This window comes from Hakea prostrata, chromosome 9, assembly GCF_041222555.1.
Source record: "Hakea prostrata isolate BN-2017 chromosome 9, UWA_Hpros_2, whole genome shotgun sequence".
NCBI lineage: Eukaryota > Viridiplantae > Streptophyta > Magnoliopsida > Proteales > Proteaceae > Hakea > Hakea prostrata.
The window spans coordinates 15829085-15852004 of record NC_142608.1 but is presented as its reverse complement, the minus strand read 5'-3'; the positions used below and the strand labels follow the sequence as shown (position 1 = coordinate 15852004).

Sequence of the window (22920 nt, the reverse complement as noted above, 5' to 3'; positions counted from 1 at the left end):
TATAATTATATTCATTATTAGTCAAACAAATCTACGGATTTCATACTTTGTGCAAAAGGAATGAATGTTGATTATTTTTACCAGGTTAAGCTGGAAATGACCAGAAAGTAAATGACATACAGATAACTAGTTTACTCAATGTCAGTATTTTGCTTCAAGAATGCCAGCAATGTTGGTGATGGAGGCAGCAGTGAACAGATATCAAGAAAATTAAGAAATTAGTAGATGTGGAAGCACGGTCTTGGAAGGGATTTTGTTGTTTTAGCTTTTTGGGTTGCTTCACTTGCAAAAAAATGGAGGCTGATTACATCTTTTATGTGGTTATTATAGCTTGTATTTTAAGTATTACTTGTAGGGTAAATGAAATTTACCTCCCCTCTTACTTGGCTTAATGACACTCAGACCCCCGCTAAATATGCAAATGACATTGACATCCCTTGGCCATTAGAAACATGACATTAAGGACCCTACTGTCGATTTTCCCCGTTAAGTGGAATAAAATGTCGAATTTACCCCCAAACATTGTTAAAATTTTAAAATACCCTGCTGCTTTAATTGGTTTCTGATTTAAACCTTTTCAGGGTTTTGAAATTTAAGCTTGAAGCTGATCTCTTGCTTTCTTGCTGCAAGTTTGTTTTTGGTTTGATCAATTCCCAAGTCTTGTATTTGAGTTTGTTTCAGATTGTATAGGCTTTTAGTTTGGTATGGAGATTAATCTTTGTTATGTCTGATCCTTCATTGATTCTTAGTTTTGGGAATTTTTTCTCATTTAGGAATCTTCAGATCTTAAGAATCTAATAATTGGATCAAGCCGGATTTCTAATATTACGTTCTCTCAATCAATTAAAGCTTTGACTAGAATTTTGTCTGAATCTGACCCCTTGGTTGTCTCTTAATTTTTTCATTGGTTATAAGTGATCACATAGAGACAAGGTGGTGGGATGATGAAGTTCAAGCAGCTATTAAGAATAAGAAATCTAGCTTTAAGACATGGCAAAGGATTGAGGATGTTGAGGATTTACCTAGGTATAACCGTATAAGTTGGCAAGAAATGAAGCTAAAAAACTTGATGAGAAGGAGATTTCAGATAGTGATTATTTTAGGTACCTTGGCTCAATCATAAATAGAGAATGTGATATAGAGGATGATGTTTTCGAAAAAATTAAAATAGGATGGGGAGGGGACAGGTGCATTTGAGATCTTGTGCATCAAACTGTTAAGAAACATCACGTAAGTAAGCTCAATGTTGCAGAATTGAGGATGCTAAGATGGATGAGTGACAAAACTAGGAAGAATAAAATAAAGAATGGTCATATTAGAGCTGGTATAGGAGTAGCTTTGATAAACGATAAGGTACAAGAAAGTCGATTAAGGTGGTACATCCATGTTCAATGGAGGCCTTTTAAATGCCCTTGTACAGAGAAGTGATTTAATATAGGTCGAAGGAATTAGAAGAACTAGGGACAGACCTAAGATAACCTAAACAATGGTGAGAAAGGATATGCATAGTTTAAGCCTTATATCTAGTATGGCCTCAAATAGAGCTGATCGAAAAGCAAGAATCCATATAGCTGACCCCATATAGTTGGGACAAGGCTTGTTTGTGTAAGCGATCATGTAACAAGTTGACCTCTTGCTGGATCTCACTGTTTCAAAATTAGTAAAGGGCGTCCAATGCATGGGGTTCCCTCTCTTGCAGGGTCTGGGGAGGGGCAGAGATAAGCAGCCTTGCCCCGTTTCATGGGGATGCTGTTTCCTAATTTGAAATCTTGAATCAGCGACACCTGGTTGCAGTTGAGCAAGCTGAACTCCCACTGGATTTCCTGGATCTCACTGCTTCGTGATTACTGTTGGTTAGAAATCATTATAGATTTGAATGGAGGTAAACTATACCTTCACTGACCTAACATGGGCCCACACATTTAAAAATATAGTAAATTATTGATAATGACATTTTTACCCTTACAAAATATAGGTAAATTAAAGCATGAGTATCACTAACAAACTAAAATATCTTATAGAATAACTCTTTTAAGCTTTAATGAGTGTTTTCTTTCATACAAAAAAAATCTTACAAAATCAACATTACCCAAAAGAAAAAAAAAAGGCGCGTGATTTCAACAGGAAAAAACTAGATACAAACCAAACAAATCATGGTAGTTACCCTACTATAGATATTCCATTCACAATCTAAAATCAAATAAAAATAATAACATAAAAAATAAAGAAAGAGAGAACATAAAATCAACTAAAAAGAAGAGAGAGATGAATGAACTCTTAACTTTGAGCTTTTCCAAGTTTTCCCTAAGCCGCATGTGAAGAAAGAGGAAAGAAGACATAGGGAAGGAAAGAGGAGGGAATATATATAGAGGAATTTTAGTGACTGAAGAGTTAGTTTCTAATTGAGATTAACTGCTTCTTCCTTAAATATAGGGTTTTAATTGTAACCGTTGGATTATTATTGAGAATGACATTTATACCCTTTATCTTTACCTTTAAAACTATTTTTAATATATATATTTCCTATGCCCCCTTGGCCCCTATGAAGTTCCACCTCTGCCTGCGAGCCTATCACTCTGTCAGGTTGCCTTTGTCCATGGCTGTAACAAGTCTTCGGCCTGTGTTTGTGAAATTAAAAGTAACTGCAAGCGCACAGTATTGTGTAGCTAACGGGTCGATCTCAAGGAGATATGCCACTTAAAATTTAACCCCTTAATGGTAATGCGAGAGTGCAATGATTTAAAGATTTTAACTAAATAAATAAACTAAACAAGCAGTCCTAATCCATACATCTAATGCAATCGAATTGAGACGAAAAATAAAGTAAACATAACAAACGCATAAATAAAAGACAGGGAAAAAAATGCAAACAATAAATATATAAAATGAAAAGGGAAGTGATCCGAGTGTCAACTCTGGATCGAGGGAAGGGGAGTATAATTATGATGACTTTGACCGTGGACCCTTTGCCGTAGCTTCTAGTCCACCGATCGGGGGAAATGATATTAAAGAGAGAAAAAATGCAGAAAGTAAATAACAAAGCAATAAACAAATCAATAAAAGGAAAAGGGAAACCTTAATCAAAGAGAGGCACGACTGTAGGCATCTTTGATCAAGGACCCAAGGGGAAGGGAGAATAGTAAGTAAGTGCTGAAAAACCTAAATTAAGAATATGGAGGGGTAGATAGTATCGGGAATGGAGGGGGGAGAGAAGATTATTGAAGAATGTTACTTACTTGCATCTTTGAATCTCCAAAAAAAACTTGAATAAACGATTCGAATCTCAACCAACCCTAACAACCAGATCTAGAATAATCTAGATCTGCAATTGCTAGACCCAAAGATAACGGATCCTCAAGCTTGAAACTTGAACTTGAACTTGAAATTGCATTGATAAAAATAAAGGAAATACACTTGCATAAAAAAAAAATTACACTACAATCTTTCTTGCAAAACATTAAAACCTAAACATTCAATCTAGAATTAGAACCCACAAAGTAATCAAAGAACTAGAGAAAACCTAGAACATGCTAAAGAGAATAGAAAGTGCAAAACTAAAATAAACTAAAGAGAAAATAAAATGTCTAGATCTAAGAGGGGAGGTAATATTTATAGGAGAAGGAGAATAATTTACAAACAAGGAAATAATGGTAATAATAATAATAATAACAAATAAAAAGGATTAAAATAGAAAAGAAAAAGAAATAAAAGAAATAAAGAAAGATCAAATTCGTTAGAAATTCTAACGAGAGAGAGAGAGAGAGATAAAAAAATAAAAAATAAAAAATAAAAAAATAGAAGCACGTGAAGAGGGAAAGTGGAGAAGGAATAAATTAAAAAAATAAAACTTAACTTTGAGTTACACGTAGAGAAGGTGGAGAAGAAAGAGAAAGAGTGGAAGAAGGAAAGAAAAAATATATATACTTTTAAAAAAGTGATTTGGGTTAATTAAGGGGAAAAAAAATAAAAAAAAAATAAAATAGTGAAAGGTATAGAAAGTGGGGAGAAAGAGAGAAAACTAATTAGAGAAACAAATAAATCTAAAAAAAAATGAAATCTTCTAGAAAAAAATAGAAAATCCTAATATTTGACTATTTGTGGGCCCCATACATTCTTTTAATTATAACAAAGAAAAATAAAATAAGAATTCTAATCTAATTTTATAAGATATTCTGGAGTTGGCCCATATTTGCATCTCTAGCCCATCATGCTCCAAATCAGGCCCACTTTCGCACTTGAGAATTTGAACGGACCTCTTGACGTGTAAAAATCGCATGTTTCATACAAAAAACTCCAGATATTCGCTAAAGTCCTGAAAATTCATAAAATCTGCAAAAAACAACATAAAACCCAAGGTAGCTCCACTCTAAGTGTGTAAAAGGAATGCTTTATGTCCTAAGATTTCACACATAAATGTGCTCATCAGCCTGCCTCAAATAAGAAGGAATATTTCAGAATTCCAAGCTTCGATGGCCTATAAGATGCTAATCACAAGGAAAAAGCTTCCCAACTTTAATACAAAGATAAAAAATCGCAGGCTTGTGAATGTTATCATTTGCGAAGCAAATTAGCCTTGTTGGTTTTCTAGAACAAGTTTAGAAACATTATTCTCTTCTGTGTTCAATCAGTCAAACCGAGGGTTTGCTGTGGCACTGTGATTCTATCCTTTGTTTTACCTTTGTGAGCCATCTGTTACTACTCAAAACAACAATACAAAGTCATAGAAATATATATAGGTCAAATAACAGTGGGTGCTTTGGCGGTAGCAACTGATTCAGTCTGTCCATATGAAAAGTGTCTCACCATTCTTACATTTGGAAGATCAAAAGAAACTAAGGTTTGAACTGTTTGATTAGTGACAAATTTCCCATTGTTTTTATCAAAGTTGCAGTTTTCTCATTTGGAGAATTGTAAAATGTCAGTACTATTTGCACATGGGTTTTGGAAATGACGTTCAAGTGAAGAAAGTTTTACTGGAACTTAATTCACTTTGTGTTTTAAGTTTATTTTGAAGGATAGAGTAAACATGTCTGTTGCAACAGACATGTGCAAGTGTATTTATTTGGACAGATGTTCCTCTTGATTGAGAGGTTGTGCCGTTAAGAGATGCATTGGTTGGGAGAAGATAATACTGGAAGTTATATCTATTGAGGATAATAAGGGGTATTTTAGTCCAATGGAAAAGTATACCAAAAAGTCAGTCTGTACTTTTATATAATAGTATGATAGTGTGATATGATAGGTATATGTCATTAGTTGTTAGGGGCAGTAGATTTATTCATTGTAAGTTTGCGTAAACTATCGGTCCCTTTATCCCCATTTCTATCTTCTCTTCTCTTTCTCTTGAATTTGCTTCCCCTCGAATGATGAATCTTGTGACTAACTGTGGTTAATCAACTGCTGTAAGAGAGCCTCTGAAAGCCTTGGTTCAAGCCACCCACTGAAGGAAAGCTCTGCTACTGCTACTGCTCATCGAAGGCTGTTGTTAGTTGTTACTGCTCCTGAAGATTGAAGTGCTGCTGCTGAATCCTCCATTCGAGTCATGCTTAATGCAGCCCAGAAGCTTGATTTGGTGCTGCAATGTCTGATTTCTTGACCTTCATCTTCCGTTCACCATGCCTTTCTGGATTTCTAGGCCTCCATCCCATTTCATCTTTTCTTCACTTGATCCAGCCATTCATCCCTCCACCATGTTTTTCATCTTAAATCCTAACTTTGTGATTTCGGCCAACCATTGTAACTGGCAATCCAGCCATCCGCTTCCAGCAGACCTCCATTTGACCATACTTTGGAGCCCAGCTGATGGCTTTTCATGCTTACAGAACCAATATTACTATTTGGTGTTTAAGCAATCTCTCTCTAAAGTCAGTCACTGGAGTTGAGTCAAACTTCCAACAGTGTCTTTTCCACAGTCTATCTTCATTCAATTCAACTTTGGACAAGTTCTATATTTTAGTTTGTCTAATAACCCTTAAAATAATTTCTAGTTTTTCAAATCTGTTTCAAACTTGGTTTTATGTCTGAGTTTTCCTGATTTATTAGACGTTATACTTGGGATTTTTATCTTTGGGTTTGTAGTCTTACATTATTGTTGTTGCAGAATTCGGTCTCTCCTGGTCGAATGCTCGAACCTGCAAAAACGTGCTCGACCAGTGTGGTCGAATTTCGTCTCCGACGAACAAGTTAGTTCAGACGAACAAAGGAAGCAAGCTAAATCTCTCGATGTATTCAATAACTTAAGAGTGCATACCCTATGAAGATGATCCTACCTCTTTATATAATTCTCGTTAATAGACTACGAATAGGAATTCCTGTGGTAGAGTTGTATCATGAACTCACCTCTTCATCGTCGGCTTAGTTTTACTTAAAGAATAACACTTAACTTTGATGTAGACTCAAAGTTAAACTCGAATTGTGATAGAGTGATCGTACCTGATACATAAACCAGGTCGAACCCGGTTTTCCAGTTCAAGATAAACTAGGGTTCGACCATGATATCCAGGTTCGACCAAATCGAACTCCCTTGCTCGAACTCATGAAGCAAGGCAGTTCCGAAAATTGAACCCCCTTGCTTGAACTCATGAAGCAAGGTGGTTCTCAAATCGAACTCCTTTGCTTGAACTCATGAAGTAAGGCAGTTCCAAAAATTGAACCCCCTTGCTCGAACTCATGAAGCAAGGCAGTTCCAAAAATTGAACCCCCTTGCTCGAACTCATGAAGCAAGGCGGTTCCCAAATTGAAACCCCTTGCTCGAATGAATGAAGCAAGGCAATTCACAAAAGACTCTCCTTGGGCTCGAAAAATCGAGCACAGGCAGTTCCAAAAATCGAACTCTTTTGCTCCTACTCATAAAGCAAGGCAGTTCCAAAGACAGTTAAAGTAAGGAAGCACGAGCAAAGACAAGACAACTAATGTGCTAGAGAACCGAATACACTCAACTACTATCAACAAAGTTCAGTTAAACATGCTCGAACACAAAGAGGTTCGATAAAAAAGACTTCGCATATATAATTGTCAGCTGCGACAAATAAATAGAGGTTCGACCACAAAGAAGTTCGAACATACACCAAAAAAAAAACAAAAAAGAAGGGAAGCTTGCAAATATCCATCAAACATAAACAAGAAAGCTTAGATAAGAGTGTTTTTGGAACCAACAGCAGTATCTTCCTCTTCGTCTTCTCCCGAGCCACCATCATTCTTGCTCGAAGAGTTATCTTCTTTGACTTCCTCCTCGGGAGCTGGCTCCCAGTCTGAATCTAAAAAAGGAGAAACCTCGACTGGGTCACTCTTCGGGAAAGGAGCTTGACCGACGGCTCACTGGGGTCTTGGTAAATTCAGCTCATCATATAAACCGGGGTCGACGAATTCTTTAAAATCGGATACATCTAAGGTCGGATGGTGAGATAAGACATCCTTGTAAGCATAACGCCGGCCATAGTTAAAGCCAGGCCCTACGACCTGAGCCATAAATTCCAAACATTTCTTCGTTCGAACCCAACGTTTGATAACATCGTGACGCAATTCATTAGACAGCTCGGCAAAAGAAACAGGAGAACTTTGACCAACTCGAGAACACATATCTTCTAGTTTGTCCCGGGCAACAGATCTTTCTTTGATAAGAGTGTCAACCTGACTGGATTTCTCGGCCAACAATTTTTCCTGATCCTCCATTTTCTTTTCCAAAGACTTTATAAGCTCGTCTGTAGCTTTAGCCGACCCCTCCAACTCGGCTATTTTCACAAGTAAAACAACTTCTTTCTTTTCTAAGTTTTCAGCATGAGACTGAACGGACGAGAGATCAGATTCCTTCTTCTTCAAATAATCTCTACAAGAATGTAAGGACATATGGTCTTGTTGACCAGTATCTAAGTACGACCCCAAAACTTGAGTCAAATTGCAAAGCATCCTACAACAAATGAAAATTGAAGGATCATGCTTTGAAAATAATAAAATATATTTACATTACGACCAAGGAGTAGACTTACTTGGTCGCCAAATCATATCGTCGCAGAGGATTTAGACTTTCCATGTATTTTTGGTCGACCAGAAGCAGCACATTCGGAAGCCATTCCTTTGCAACATGAGTCCCAGTTTGACAATTGCAAAGGCAACCCAATTCTGTGGTCAAGGACCAATTAGGCAGGAGCAGGGGAGGACGGAGAGAGCTCGAACTACCAGGACCTTTACCAATAGGGTTCTCTTGAGCAAACACATGAGGAGATCCTACGGGAGCAGAATCCCTTGACGCAGCTTGATCGACACAAGGACGCTTTTCAGAGTTGTCGGCCACTGATTTATCACTTCGGCTTCGTGCTCGAGGAGGATGACCAGATACAACAAACTTGGACTTACCTCCTCTTGATCTATCAGGCTTAGCCGGGTGCTTCTCATGGACTTCTTTCATTTTCGAACTTGCTGTTTGGCACACGCCTCCGGACTTAGAAACACTGAAAAGACAAAAGAAGATGAAACATAAGCAAAACCGAGCAAAAAAGAGTCCTTGCATCAGCTAAAGCTAAAGACAAGACTTACTAGGTAAAAAACCCCAAAAAGAGAGAATCTCCGGGTGCTCGGGACAAAAGCCGTTCACAGCTCGAAAATTCTTATCCTCGGCAGGAATACTGAGGATCCTCTCTTTTGCTCGTTCTTCCGGGGGAGAGAGAATGGGAAGATCATTCGATTTCTTAAGGATTGACTGACTCCAGGAAGTTGGAAAAGAGGGCGTAAGGGAAGATCGAACATAGAAGAATTTGGGACGCCACCCCTTGGTGTTAGAGGGCAGGGTCCCATTGGCAACAAAATTTCCTGCCCAACTGGATTGACGAGCTGAATGTTTAGACAAGTAATACCAACCAGACTGTTCCATTTTCTTGGCATAAAAAAGTGCAGGAATAAATCAAGAGAAGGTCGGACATAACCTCAGATTGTTGGTAGAAACCCCAAAAGCATATTAAATTTCTCCAGCTTTTCGGAGCTAACATACCCAGACAAATTTCAAAATGAGAAAGAATATCCGAAAAAACAGGGTGAATAGGGAGTCTGAATCCACTTATCAAAGAGTCCTCATAAAGGACGAACTCTCCTGAACGACAAACATTTGCTCAGTCAGATTCCAAAGGTGCTCAAAGGGCGAACTCAGAAGGGATACCATATTTGGAGCAAATCATGGACAACTTATCTTCAGTTATTTCCGACGTCCTAAAGGAGGGTCCTGACTTATTTGGATCAAACTCTATGTGGTCGAGCGATGGAGTCTTAGCTTGCTCGACTTTATATTGTTCGGGAGTCAAGCTATCAACCCATCGTTGCCTAGCAGCTTTAAACCTTGCCCGAGCACTAAGACCCGAACTATTAGAAGGAACTAAAGAAGAACGAGATTGGACTTCAGGCTCCTCACACAAATCCCCAGAAGGACCCCTAGATGAATAAGAAAGATCTTGTCTATCAGTACTAACATGATCGGAATATGATCGACCGCTATCTTCACGATCAGACAACGTTCGACTGCTAGAAGACTGACCAGAAACTGACTTGCCACTAACATCAAGACCAGAATTTTCTACCCCACCAGAATTACTATGAAGAGAGTTCGAAGTACTCAGGGAAGAAGGACGAGTATGGGGCTTCCTAGCCACAGTCTTCTTACCAGCCATAGAACAATAGAAAAGAATACCAAACAAAAATAAAGGGCAGAATCTACAGAAAATAAGCACAAAAGGATAGAATGAAGCTGACGATTAAATAAGCACAAGAGGGCAGAATAAAGCCAAAGAGAAAGAGCATCTACAAAAAAAATTATAACCACAAAATGAAATGGAAGGCAAAGTTTGAGATACTTATTGATCAAGCGAGAGAGGTCGCGAATAAACGAAGAAACCCTTCTATAGCTTCCGAAAAACTTGAAGTTTCAACTACAGGAGAGCCCAAGACAAGATTGATGGAAGAAACAGAGGAAGGAAGTAGTCTCCACCACAGTTCAGAGGTTAGAGCAAGGAATAGATTTGGAAATGTAGAAGAAAACGAAGTGAAGAAGATGAAGGGAATTAAAAAGAAAGTGAATTTTATACCCCTTGAGATTCCCATCCAAAGGCCCTAGACAGACTAACATCCAAAGGTCTGAAATTCGGGACCTTAGATATTCTTGAAAGATGCTAATCAAGCGTATATTAGAATATCTACTGGATATATCAATCTACGGTTTAAAACAAGGAAGGATTGAGCCAATAAACAATGCGCCACATAGAGCGGTAAAGGTAGGTTTTATTTATTTTTGCCGTCTTTTGAGTCATGTCAAGGCCAGGTGGCACAAGCACATCAAGCCTCGAAAGAAATGATTGCAGCCGCTACGTCAACAAAACCGTCACATTTATGGTTTGTCTTCTCGAGACTGCCTCAACGAGATATGGGCGAGATTCGAAATTGGACTTGAACCGCCATATGCTACATCCTTGAAAATCCACCTGGAAGACATGAAGAGGATCGACCAACAAAGAAAATCCCACATGACGAACATGTATATACTCGAGCATGTGAGACTAGGGGGCTTATGTTATGGTCGAACCTGGATATCATGGTCGAACCCTAGTTTATCTTGAACTGGAAAACCGGGTTCGACTTGGTTTATGTATCAGGTACGATCACTCTGTCATAATTTGAGTTTAACTTTGAGTTTACATCAAAGTTAAGTGTTATTCTTTAAGTAAAACTAAGCCGATGATGAAGAGGTGAGTTCTTGATACAACTCTACCACAGGAATTCCTATTCGTAGTCTATTAACGAGAATTATATAAAGAGGTAGGATCATCTTCATAAGGTATGCACTCTTAAGTTATTGAATACATTGAGAGTTTTAGCTTGCTTCCTTTGTTCGTCTGAACTAACTTGTTCGTCGGAGACGAAACTCAACCACACCGGTCGAGCAAGTTTTTGCAGGTTCGAGCATTCGACCAGGGGAGACCGAATTCTGCAACAACAATTATAATGTTGTTCTGTCCAGCGGGTTCATGAATCTGTATGGAGAGTTTAGTGGAACACATCATCATTCCATGTCCATTTGGAGACTGCCATGTAAAAGTTGTTGAATGGACAGCTTCTTCAGGCCTGATATGTTTTGAGATTCTTAGTGTACCTCTGGTTTCACAGCTTAACAGTATTCTTGTGTTTATATTGCAATGGCTTTCCGGTGGATTTCAGTACTTCACATTCGTTCATTTTGTAAAAATGAATTATGAGAAAAGATCTATTTTCATAGAAATGGACCATGGGAAACCATTGCGGGATACTCTTTAGAGTGTAATATAAAGTCATCCATGTGAAAGATTTCATTATTTGTTTGGATGTCAGGGTTGTACTGTTGTATCTGCTCTTTTTCTAATCATACCCTGTTTTAGAGTATTTGTCCAGCATTTTTTTTGAGCTAATTATAAATTGAATGGCATGTTTTCTACTTTGAGCTATTTATAAATTGATTGGAATATTCTCTACTTTCATGTGGTCTAGAACCTCAAATTTTGGTTAAATTTGAGGCTTGTGTCATTCAAACATTGCAGGTCTGTCTAAGCATGTAGGTTCCTTTGAGACAGACAATGTGAAAGATGCTAATGAAAATGAAGCATATGCTCGATTTGCCGCCAGGTTAGAGGAACTTGAGAAAGCAGAGCTTGCAGCAGGAAGTGGTGATGAGGAGGATGGAGATGACGCTGATTTCCAGTGCTCAAGGAGTCCTCAGACTTTTGATCGCCAGCTCTCTGATGTAATGTTTTAGATTCTTGGTCCTTTTGGTCATTGATGGTGTTGGATAACATTTAACTTGTACCGGAGCTAATTAAATTTCAACTGTGGATTGATTAGGAGGCCTGGCTAATAAATTCAGTACAACAAACAAAAGATAAAAAGGCGATTAACACAACCACGAAATATCCTTTGCGCAACCTTGGCTCTAAACAAGGTTATGCTTATCAGTCAGCTGTAAGCAATTCAAGCTTTACTTTGTTATTTCCTACATGTCATTGTTCATACATCCTGTGATGTAGTTTTCGACACAGTACTAGAACTTGCTGAGATCGGTAATACCTCCTTTTTTTGGGGGATTCCGAGATGAGATGCCTGTTGGGTTAATATATTTAATAGCTCTAAATGTTAGTTATATCCTCCTATTTCGGTGAGATCTTGGTATAACTCTCAGACATCTACTTTATATTTTGCTTCGCACTGAAATCTACCTTTCATTTGCATTAATCCATTAAAAAGAAAAAAAGAAAAAGGTGCACCAACCTGGTGCTTACTTGGTCCAACTCGTTTGTTGGACCCTCCAGTTGGCCTCCGAAACCAAGTTCTCGAACCATCGTTATAGATATGCTGCACATGGTCGATGAGTGTCGCACATGGTCGATGAGTGTCTTCTGAGAACTTATTCAATGTTTGTCTGAATTCCAAGATGCAGATTAAAGATTTAGAGGTGCCTCCTGTACATAAAGGTTAGTATCTTTCTTATTCATTCATGAGTCATTGCTTACATGAGATGTCTGTGCTGGAAGGGTGGCTAGGCATGGATGTAACTTTCTTCAAATATACTCCCATTGCATGTATTTTCCCAACTCTTGAGGTGTTGATGCTTTTCATGGATAGTAACCAGCTTGAATAGATGTTGCACGGCCAATAAGGTTTACAGCAATAAAATTCCAAAATTCTTTCTGGGCGTACCTAGCAGGATGGGCAAAGACCGCTAAGAAACAACACAATTTTGTCTTAGAAAACCATCTTCATACTCAGAATCTCCAAATTTTATATTGTGTACTCTGAATTTGTTAAAGAACACTCTTGGAGGTAACAAAATCCTATGAGGAAGGATTTGGGTTTTACCTCGTCAGTATATCAGGGGTTGGATTATACTTTGGTAGATACTCCAATGCTGGTCCATGTTGACCAAGAAAAAAAATTCCTGGCCAAATGCTTTAATTAAATCATATTAAAAAGTTACAAAAAATTTCATATAATTTCCCTGAGAGAAAATATTCCTATGATCAAAATGTTAAAAATATAATACTGAACTAAGCGTGCTATAATAAGTTCATTATTTAAGCAGGTATAAACTGTACCAGAGCAGAGATTTCTTTAATTCAGAGTACTTAAGAATTGGTGGCATGGAATATTATTAATCATAACTTGGTTAGAAACATTGTTCTATGCACATAACCAGTGGACATAACTTTAGGCCACAGGTGTACCATTCACCGATTATGAAATGCTTAAGTAGTAAAATTAATAGAAAAAGACAGTTCACTTAAGTGGCTCCCAAACCAAATTTTTGGACAGCATGTTTGTTAAAATCACAACAAATTGTTGTCTTCTATGTAGGAAAATTCATGCATCAAAGTAATATTTACTTTTGGCTTTGTTACCGAACTGGATCTTGTAAAATTTGGTCTGTTTTTGTGATTGTTAAAGTAAAATGTGATCTTTTTATCTGTCAAGTCTTAATGTTTAAAGTTTGGCATAAAATGCAGAGAAGCCCATTTCTACTGATAAGCCTTTGCTGTCCCCTGGTTTGAGGGAGAAGGGCCAAGTACCAACTACTTCAAGAACTGAGGTATCAAATTGAGACTGTATCTTTCACTTGTTACTTAACTATCCCATTCTTGCTGTGAGTAAGATATTATTTGGGTTGGATTTTGTATATTTTAGTCTGTCTCCTGTTCCGATTGATCATTCTTGGGATCTATATGACCTCATCCAAGCAAATCCTATCCACGGTTTGAATATGAGTCATATCTCATAATTTCTGAAGATGTATTTTGAGCTTCTTCCATATAAACCAGGGGTTTCAGATCAACAACAACAGCAAACAACAAACAACAACTTAGCCTTATCCCAATTAAATGGGGTTGGCTCTGAAAGCTAAAGGATATTGTGGGCTTTTTGCTGCAAGATTTGAGTAAAAACCCTTTGCCTTGGCGTCTGAGCTGGCTGTTTCAAAATGGATTTTGGTTTATGATGGCATCCTGGTACTATGTTGATGCAGATCTCAATTTTTCTGCTCAGTTCTTGCTCTGGGTCAGTCTTTCATATCAAAGTGGAGTGTATTTTTAGCCTTTATTCAATCTATTGCTGCTGACTTCAACCTGGTTATTTTCAAATGAATCTTGGTTAAGATCCCATCTTGGTCAGTCTCTTGGATCGAAGTGGTACATTTTTCTAGCTTTTATTTAATCCATTTCTGCTGATTCCAACCTGGCCGTTTTCGAATGAATCTTGGTTTAAGATCCCATCTTGGTACCTGAATGTTGATGCCATTTTGCATTTTTGTGCTCCATTTGTTGCTCTAGGGCTTTGTTCAAGATTCCTTGATTTTTAAATTGGTAACAGTTGCTGTGATACCTAGTTGATTTTTCCACCCAAAATGTGATGCAGATATGCCACCTTGGACCAACCCAAACCCAAGGGTTTCCAAACCAAGATGTACTAGGTCCAGCTTAAGTCATGATCTAGTAGAATTTTAGGAGTTTATGTTATTTGGGGGAATAATATCGTTTATTTTATTATTTTATTATTAGAAGTGTGGTAAACTAATTCTGTTAGTTTTATCCTACTTGGAGAGTTCATCTTTAGGAGTCTTCGAGTTTTCTTTATATTTATGATGTGATCCCCCATTGTTAAAAAATAGAATGGATCAATTTATGGTTTGAGAGCCTATGTGGTTGTATGCGTGCACTCTTCTTCCCCCGGCCTTTTGATGCAGATCTAGAAACAAGTTGGACTATTTTCCTTTGAAACCCACCTAGGGTTGGTGGATAATGGCATTGAGATTTGAGCCTATGTTCCATAGGTTTGTGGTCATGGGCGTATTCTATTGGTCTACAAGTGCCTAGGCCAAGTATGAAAATATGTTATTAAATTGTTTAATTGGTCTAGTTATTTAAATTTTTTGCGACTCAATATACAAGGGCAAGAGAATCTTTTCATACGTTTTATTTCATTTTTTAGAATCAAAGTCAGTTAAAAGTTAGGTAGTAGCTCCAGTCCAAATAGAAATCCTTAATTTGTTGGTAGGAGTTCCATTCCTATTAGATTTCTTGGTTTTCTTTTTTTTGGGGTTTTTGGGGGTGGGGGGGGGGGTTATAATTAGTATATCCCATTTGATGGAAGGCTACCATTAAGGACATCAATCTTAGGCGTTTGAGTCTACCAGTAACGCTGGCGTAGAGATCAGCCCACAACAGCACTATGTTGGTCGATGACGAGTTCAGAATTTACCAGATTGTGAGAGTCCTATGATTCAATGAGGAGCATTATCCGTTAGCAATTTTGTGGTTTTTTTTTAGTTTTCCCCCCTTCTTTAGTGGGTTCACTTGATTAGGTTCAACTATGGGTCGTTTCTATTTAATCTGGTTTTGGATGATCCATGGGTAATAATTAATCATGGGTTTCTTTCTTCTTCTTAAATGTACTTTGGGGGATTTCGAGTTTTACCCTTAACTAATCATGGGTTATTTTTCCAGTTTTACTTTAGACGTCATAATTCTCCTTGTATACGTTCAGTTTTCTGGTGCCATCGTGAATGGTGTAATTATCCCAATCAGAGATGCCTTAAGTATGTTCATTTAGAAATATACTTCTCATCACCTCTTGATGTTCTCACAACGTACTAGTAATTAACCGTCTTCACTTTTAATACATCTAACATGATTTAGATCTCTAGTCTTCTTGTCCCTTATGTTAGCTATCTCATAAATAGTTGTTTCCCCTTCCTTTGTGCCTAGCTTATTGTTGCAAGAATCGATTATCTTAGAATGGCTTAATGGATCAGTGTGATCCCAAGCCTTTGATTTTTAATAAAGTGAAAAGTACACTATCACATAATTACCCTTACTTGGGCAACAAGGAATAATAAACTATATAAATAAACCAAACCAAACCACTAAAGAACTTAATCCACCAACACTCCCCCCTCAAGTTAAGGAAAAGATGTTAGTCATTGTCCAATTTGCCTACAATAGGGAGGAAATCTCCTTTCTTTAAACCCTTGGTGAAAATATCGGCCGCTTGGTCTTCAGACCTCACAAAAGGCATACAGATCAACCCTTTGTTCCAACTTTCCTTCGACAAAAAATCTGTCAATTTCAATGTGTTTAGTTCGATCATGTTCCACAGGATTATTGGCAATACTAATGGCAGCTTTGTTATCACAATATAACATCATTGGGCTTGGAACTCGGTCTCTAATGTCTTCTAGCAGACCTTTCAACCATAATAATTTACAATTTCCATGATCCATAGCTCTATATTCAACTTTTGTGCTGTATAAAGCTACCACATTTTGTTTCTTACTCCAAGTAACTAGGTTACCTCCAACAAATGTACAGTAACCTGAATTTGACTTCCTGTTAGGATACCCAACCCAATTTGCATCAGTATATGCTTCTAACTTTAGATTATCTGTAGGTAACAAGAGTATTTCTTTCCCAGGAGTTCCCTTTAAATATTGCAGTATTCTGGGCCCCATAGTAAAGCAATATTAGGCCTGGTATGGGACAAGTAGATAAGCTTCCCTACCTCACCCATCTTGCTTTCGCAGATGATCTTATGATTTTCTCCAAAGCTGATCATCATTCCATTTCCTCCATCCTCTCAACCCTCTCCCTATTTGAATCTCTTTCTAGTCTCTGGGTTAACCTTGACAAATCTGCTCTCTTTCTCTCTCGAGTCTTTGATGAGATGCGAGCCTCCCTTCTTCATCTCTTGGGGTTCAAGCCCGGCTTCTTTCCCATTACCTACCTAGGTCTCCCGCTCATACCTGGTAGGCTCACTCGCCATCAGTGCCTTCCCATGCTTGACCACATTCGCAAGAAGCTTCAACTTTGGAAAGGCAAACTCCTCCCCTTTGCTGGTAAAGTAGTGCTCATCCACTCTGTCCTTCAATCCTCCTATCTTTACTGATGCAAAATCTTTTCCATTCCAAAGTTCATTGTCCATGCCATGGAGTCCTTGTTTTTTGTTTTCCTCTAGAAAGGACGCAAGGCATCTCGCTTCATCCACCTTGTCTGTTGGTCAACCATTTGTCGCCCAACCTCTGAAGGTGGCCTCGGCATTCAATTTGGCCTACCTTCTCAAGCTCATCTGGAAAATTGTCTCAAAGCATGACTCCATTTGGGTTAATTGGGTCTACTATTTCCTTCTCCAGTTTAACACCTTCTGGACGGTCCCCATGCCATCCAACCTCTCTTGGATCTGGAGGAAAATCCTCTTGTTGCGCCCCTGCTCCCTCTCCGCTATCTTTATCTCACTCTCCACTGGTTCCTTTTACTTCCTTTTGGCTTAACTCGTGGCATCTGATGGCGATTCTCTATTCCCTTTTTGACCCTCGCGTGGTCTATGATACCCGCATCCCCAAATCCACCCCCTTGTTCACCTTCATTTCCGGTGGTTCTTGGACCACTGCTCCCCTCCCCGTTCTCACACAAGTTTGGGACTCCCTTCCCACCCTTTCTAACTCCCTCAGTGACCAAACCATTTGGCACACATCCCCTACCAAAACCTTCTCCATTTATTCAGCCAGGAACCTTCTCCGTGCCCATAACTTGAAACCCCCTTGGCCTCCCCTGGTTTGGTTCAAAGGCTACATTCCCTGGCATTCCCTTACCCTTTGGAGAGCCTTTAACCATGCCCTCCCCACCCAATCATTTCTTATTGGCCGCCATATCCCTATTAACCCAAGTTGTATCCTTTGTTGGAATGGTTCGGAGGACCTTGACCACCTCTTCTTTTCTTGCCCTTTTTCCAGATCTATCTGGGAAAAAACCCGATCTTCCATTTGGCCCCGCTTGAGGTGCTCCTTCAATTTTGCTAGTGACCTGTCTTGGATTCTGAGAGATTTTTCAGGTTCCACCATTTGTGATCGGGTTGGTAAGCTCGTGTTTTGTGCCATTGTCCATCATCTTTGGTGGGAGCGCAACTTTTGAAGATGGACTTCCAAATCCCACTTCAAAGATATGAATTGGAATGCCATCTTCTTTGATGTTTCTTCTAGACTTGTAATTTTTCCCCTCCCCCTGATTGATGATACCCCAAGGAACAGACTTATTGTTGTCTCTTGGGGCCTTAACTCCTCTCTTCGGTCTTCCTCTTAAAGGCTACTTTATTTTCCTTTTTCGTAATTTAAATTATTTATTCATCCAAAAGAAAAAGAGCTTCACTACCAGCCTTTTATATCTCCCTTTGTCCACTAGTTCTCCCTCTTTCTCCTTGAGTTTAGCTTTAGCCTTAATAGGGGAATCAACTGCTTACACTGCAACTTTTCCACTTCAAATAATAAATCTAGAACATACTTCCTCTAATATAGGTATATCCTTCTTTGATTGGGTCACCTTAATTCCTAGGAAGTACTGTACTGACCCAAGGTCTTTAATTTTGAACTCTTTGCCTAAAAAGTCCTTCAGCCTTTGTATTTTTTCACCATCATTCCCTGTGATAACAATATTGTCCACATAAACAATGAGAAGAGTGATCTTGGTACTTGACTTCTGGACAAATAGAGTGTGATCAACATTACTTTGTTTGAACCCAATAGAGGTCATTCCCTTTTGGGACGTCCAAAACAACACCTAAGAGATTGTTTCAACTTGTAAATTGACCTCTTCAGACGACATACTTTTCTTGTGATGCTGTCATTAGAGAAGCCGTGTGGGATCTCCATACAGACTTCTTCCTCCAATTGCCTATGTAGGAAGGCATTCTTTACATCTAAACCTAGTTGATGCAAGTTCCAGTATTTGTTCACAACTACAAACAACAAAACTTTGACAGTGTTCAGTTTTGCAACTAGGGCAAAGGTCTTCCGATAGTCAATTCCATATGTCTAGGTAAACCCCTTTACAGCCAGCCTTGCCTTCAACCTATTGACTGATCCCTTCATATTCTATTTAACCACAAACAACCACTTAAAGCCCACGATTTTTTCTTTTCTTGGAGGAAGTGTAACCAGCTCCCAAGTATCATTCTTCTGCATTGCTTGCATTTCCTCTACCATAGCTGCCTTCCATCTGTTTTCAGCATAGGCTTCCTGCCAACTCTTAGGAGCAGATAGATGATAAAGAGAATATTAAAGTACAATAGGAGTCGGACAAGAAATCATAAGAAACATACTTAGCTATAGGATGCTGAGTACAAAACCTAACTCTTTTTCTAATAGCAGTAGGAAGATCAAAAGAAGATACCTCAAGGAAAACAGTCAAATTTGATGCTGAAGTAGGAGATTGGGCTGGTAACTTGCTAACTTTCTCCACCTGCTTGGGCCGATTGGGATACTTCCTTAAATAAGTCTGCACCTCCTTATTTTGATCAATTTTGTTTTAAAAGACTTCAATAGTTTGTCTCATAGGAGTGGTGTCCCTCTGACATCCCCACAAGGTTCAAAGGAGGAAGGAGGAGAATTGGAGTTCTCAGGTATGCTGGCCAAATTCTCCCCTTGGTCAAGAATTTCTTCTTGAAGTTCTAAGTTTTTTTTTTTTGTGTGTGTGTATGTATGTTTGATAGGAAAGACCAGGGTTGGAAAGAACACATCTCCTTTTGGACTCTTTCCCTGGAGAGGTGTATAGTTAGGACAAGACTTATTAAAGATGACATTCATAGCCACAATGGTTCCCTTGGAAGGAGGATGATAATATTTGTACCCCTTATGAATAGCAGAATACCCCATAAATATGTAGTGTAGGTCGCGAGGAGCCAGCTTACTTTGGTGGGTTATGATTCTGGCATAACACACATCCAAAAACCTTTGGGGGAGTAACAAATGAAGAGTCTCCCTGGAGAAAATCTCATTAGAACACTTGAAACCATGTATCCTACTAGGCATCCTATTCATAGGGTAAGAGGTAGTGAGTATAGTATCACTCCAGTATTGGTCAAGGATATTCATGGCAATCATAATAGAATGGGCTTATCTCTTAGATGCCAAATTCTTTTTTTCGACAACCCCATTCTGGGCTGCGGTATCAACACAATTGGTCTGGTGTATTATGCCAGAGTCAGAGAGATATCTAAAATTCATCATCATTATACTCTGCTCTATTGTCACTATGAAGATTCTTCATAATGGCATTGAATTGAATTTTAATTATATTATGAAAGATTTATCTTTAAAAAAAAATAACTAGGTTTTTTTTCATTGCCAATCAACAGAAGTGACAGTATCTATGACCAGTAAAAGACACGTCGGCAAATGCCCCACACATCAGTATGAATCAACATAAAAGGAATAGATTTTCAATTATAAAGAGAAGGTAAATAAGTAGAACGAGTTTGCTTTGCAAAAATGCAGGCTTCACAAAAAAAATCTTCTTTATTACTAGAGGAAACTAAATCATGAAATACTTTCTTGAGGGTTCCTAAGGGGGTGACCTAGCCTAAGATGCCATTGAAGGTGGTCTGACAAAGCCGAATGGACTTGATGAAGAGATGCAGTTGTAGCTGAAGATGATCTTCCAATTGGTTCCAGCAGGTAGAGTCCAATATCTAGCTTACTACGTCCAATCTCCTCCGTTACCAGATCTTCAAAAACCAGTAGGAAGGGGGAAAAAATCACTTTACAAATTACAATGCAAGTCATGTGTAAGACTACTGATAGAAAGTTAAGACTACTGGTAGAAAGTGGAATGGTAGAGGAGGAGGGAGCATGCAAAACTTTAGACAAAGAAAGTGAAGAAGAATATTGAATAGTCCCCGGTGCTTCTTCCCGAGTTGCGTGCTAGTGATTCCGATGAAAAGTAACGAATTGATCGATTTGCGGTAACTGCAATGATCGTTGATCGATGATCGGTAAACAATGATCGGTAATTCGTCACTCGGTAATGATCGGTATTTCCCGGTATTTATGGTTCGGTGAATATTGAATAGTCCATTTTCCAGTGATGGAAGAATAGGAATCATCAACAATGCAGACTTTATCTCCTTGAGGCAGGAGAATATTGTAAGAAGCATGATGCAGAATTTGTCATATGATCTGTAGCTCTTGTGTCAATAATCCAAGAAGCAGAAACGGAAGAAACATGGAAACTTGTAAAATGTTAACTGATGTAGCAAGATAAGAATGGTTGGATAGCGGAAGGAGCAATAGTAGAGGCTGCACCAGCAATAAAAGATTGTAGAATATGTTGCAAAGTAGCTAACTCCTCTTGGGAAAAACCAATGTCTGCAGTAGCCAGAAGGTGTTGTGGGAACAGAGTCTCAGAAAGATTGGCCTTCGATTTGCAAGAATCAATTATGGTAGAATGGCTTAATGGATTAGTGTGATCCCAAGCCTTTTATTTATAATGAAGTGAAAAGTACACTATTACATAATTATCCTTACTTAGGCAACAAGGAATAATCAACTACATAAATAAACCAAAGCAAACCATTAAAGAACTGAACCAACCAACACTTATTATATAAATCTTCAAACTTCTTCCTTGCTTTTCTCACAATTTTCTAAGCTTCATTTCTATCCAATTTATACTTATGTAAATTCTCTACATTCTTAGTCCTTTGCCATGTCTTGAATCTAGCTTTCTTATTCTTAATGGCTGCTTGAACCTCACCATCCCACCACCTGGTCTCTCTATAAGAATGGAGCTTTCCTTGTGACTCATCTATGACATCTTTAACCACCTTCCTAATGCATGTAGTTACCTCATTCTACATCGTATTAGGGTCTCTCAAATTCCCACTTGTTTGATTACTTCGTCAATGAAAGATTTCAAGCAATCTCTTTTTAAGTTCCACCACCTTATCCTAGAATTTTTTTCTCCATTAACACCTCAAAAATGAAAAAAGGAATAAATTTTAGTTACAACTTCAGAAACATAACTTATCTTGCAGTTAATGTATGGACTAATTACTGAATAGAATTGATCTTCCAGTTAATATATGAACTGATCACTGAATAGCTTCAATAACGTTGCACTTTGACAATGCTTGGTAGTTTCAGAAGATTTTTATATTCTTCAAGGTTTTAAAATATGTTTGCATCTCCAAGTTCCTTGATGCATTTGTTCTTTGTTGGAGGATGTCCTTGGACTTTTGAATTGTCTCTTGGTACTTGGAGTCTGCATAAATTTTAGCAAAGACCTTTACCATCTTTACTTGACAGGTTGCTGAAGATAGGTCTAATAGTTATAGATCAGAGACGACCTTTGATAGTTCGAAGGTATGTTTTCTTCTATATCTTTTTGCTGCTTGGGTGTGTATGAAGTGTTACTTGTGTTACTAGCATGGAGGTTTGGCTTCCCATGCTTGTCTCTGTCGGTATTTGCAGGCTTTTACTGGCTCCATCATAGAGCATGCTCGTGGGTTACAAACCAAACCTGTGGAGCAGACGACTAATTTGCAGGTTCTGCCAATGTTGCAGTTATTGTGTTTCTTATTTGTTGATTCACTAAATTCGCCTGTTCATGATTTCTTGGTTTCCAATCTACTGGTTTTACAGCCCTCTAAGCCAGTCTCTAGATTCAAGATGCAGAGAGGCGGTCGGTGACATAAATCAAGTGAGATACAATGTTTGGCTGTCAGTGTGTGACAATTCCAGTAAAATTATCAGTTTTTCAGCTGCCTACGGTGTTTAATGAATAGAGAAGGGGAGATTATGGTGACACTGAAATGGAACTTTAGATTTCTTTTTTCTATTTCAAATCAACAACTGTAGTTAACCTTTGTTTGGTTTAGAGGTGCTGGGTGGTAAAATTTTAGAAGAAAACTACCTCTGGAGTCTGTGCGGCAAGTTTGGCATTGGATTTACCATTTTCTTTTTCAAGGAGAAATTTCTTCAGTAATCTTGTGTGGCACATAATACAACTTTGTATACGGAGATCTTTCATGGACATCAACTATTTTTACAGACTCAACAGTAAGTAAAGATTAACCTATACAACTTCAAAATGAGTTAATTCC

At 38.3% G+C, this 22920-nt stretch overlaps 1 protein-coding gene across 2 annotated transcripts in view; it reads left to right on the top strand.

The window, feature by feature from the left end:
* LOC149004833 (Prefoldin chaperone subunit family protein) overlaps positions 1-22685 on the top strand; it is a 28557-nt gene extending 5872 nt beyond the window's left edge. The window contains exons 6-12 of one of the 2 annotated variants that reach the window (XM_089169326.1): positions 11550-11752; positions 11851-11967; positions 12437-12476; positions 13506-13588; positions 22124-22180; positions 22289-22363; positions 22460-22685. In XM_089169326.1, coding sequence (XP_089025452.1) covers positions 11550-11752; positions 11851-11967; positions 12437-12476; positions 13506-13588; positions 22124-22180; positions 22289-22363; positions 22460-22507 — 623 coding nt within the window. In that variant the 3' untranslated portion in view covers positions 22508-22685. The remainder of the gene's footprint in view (positions 1-11549; positions 11753-11850; positions 11968-12436; positions 12477-13505; positions 13589-22123; positions 22181-22288; positions 22364-22459) is intronic. The other variant, XM_089169327.1, reaches the window with a different exon arrangement.
* The last annotated feature ends 235 nt before the right edge of the window (positions 22686-22920 follow it).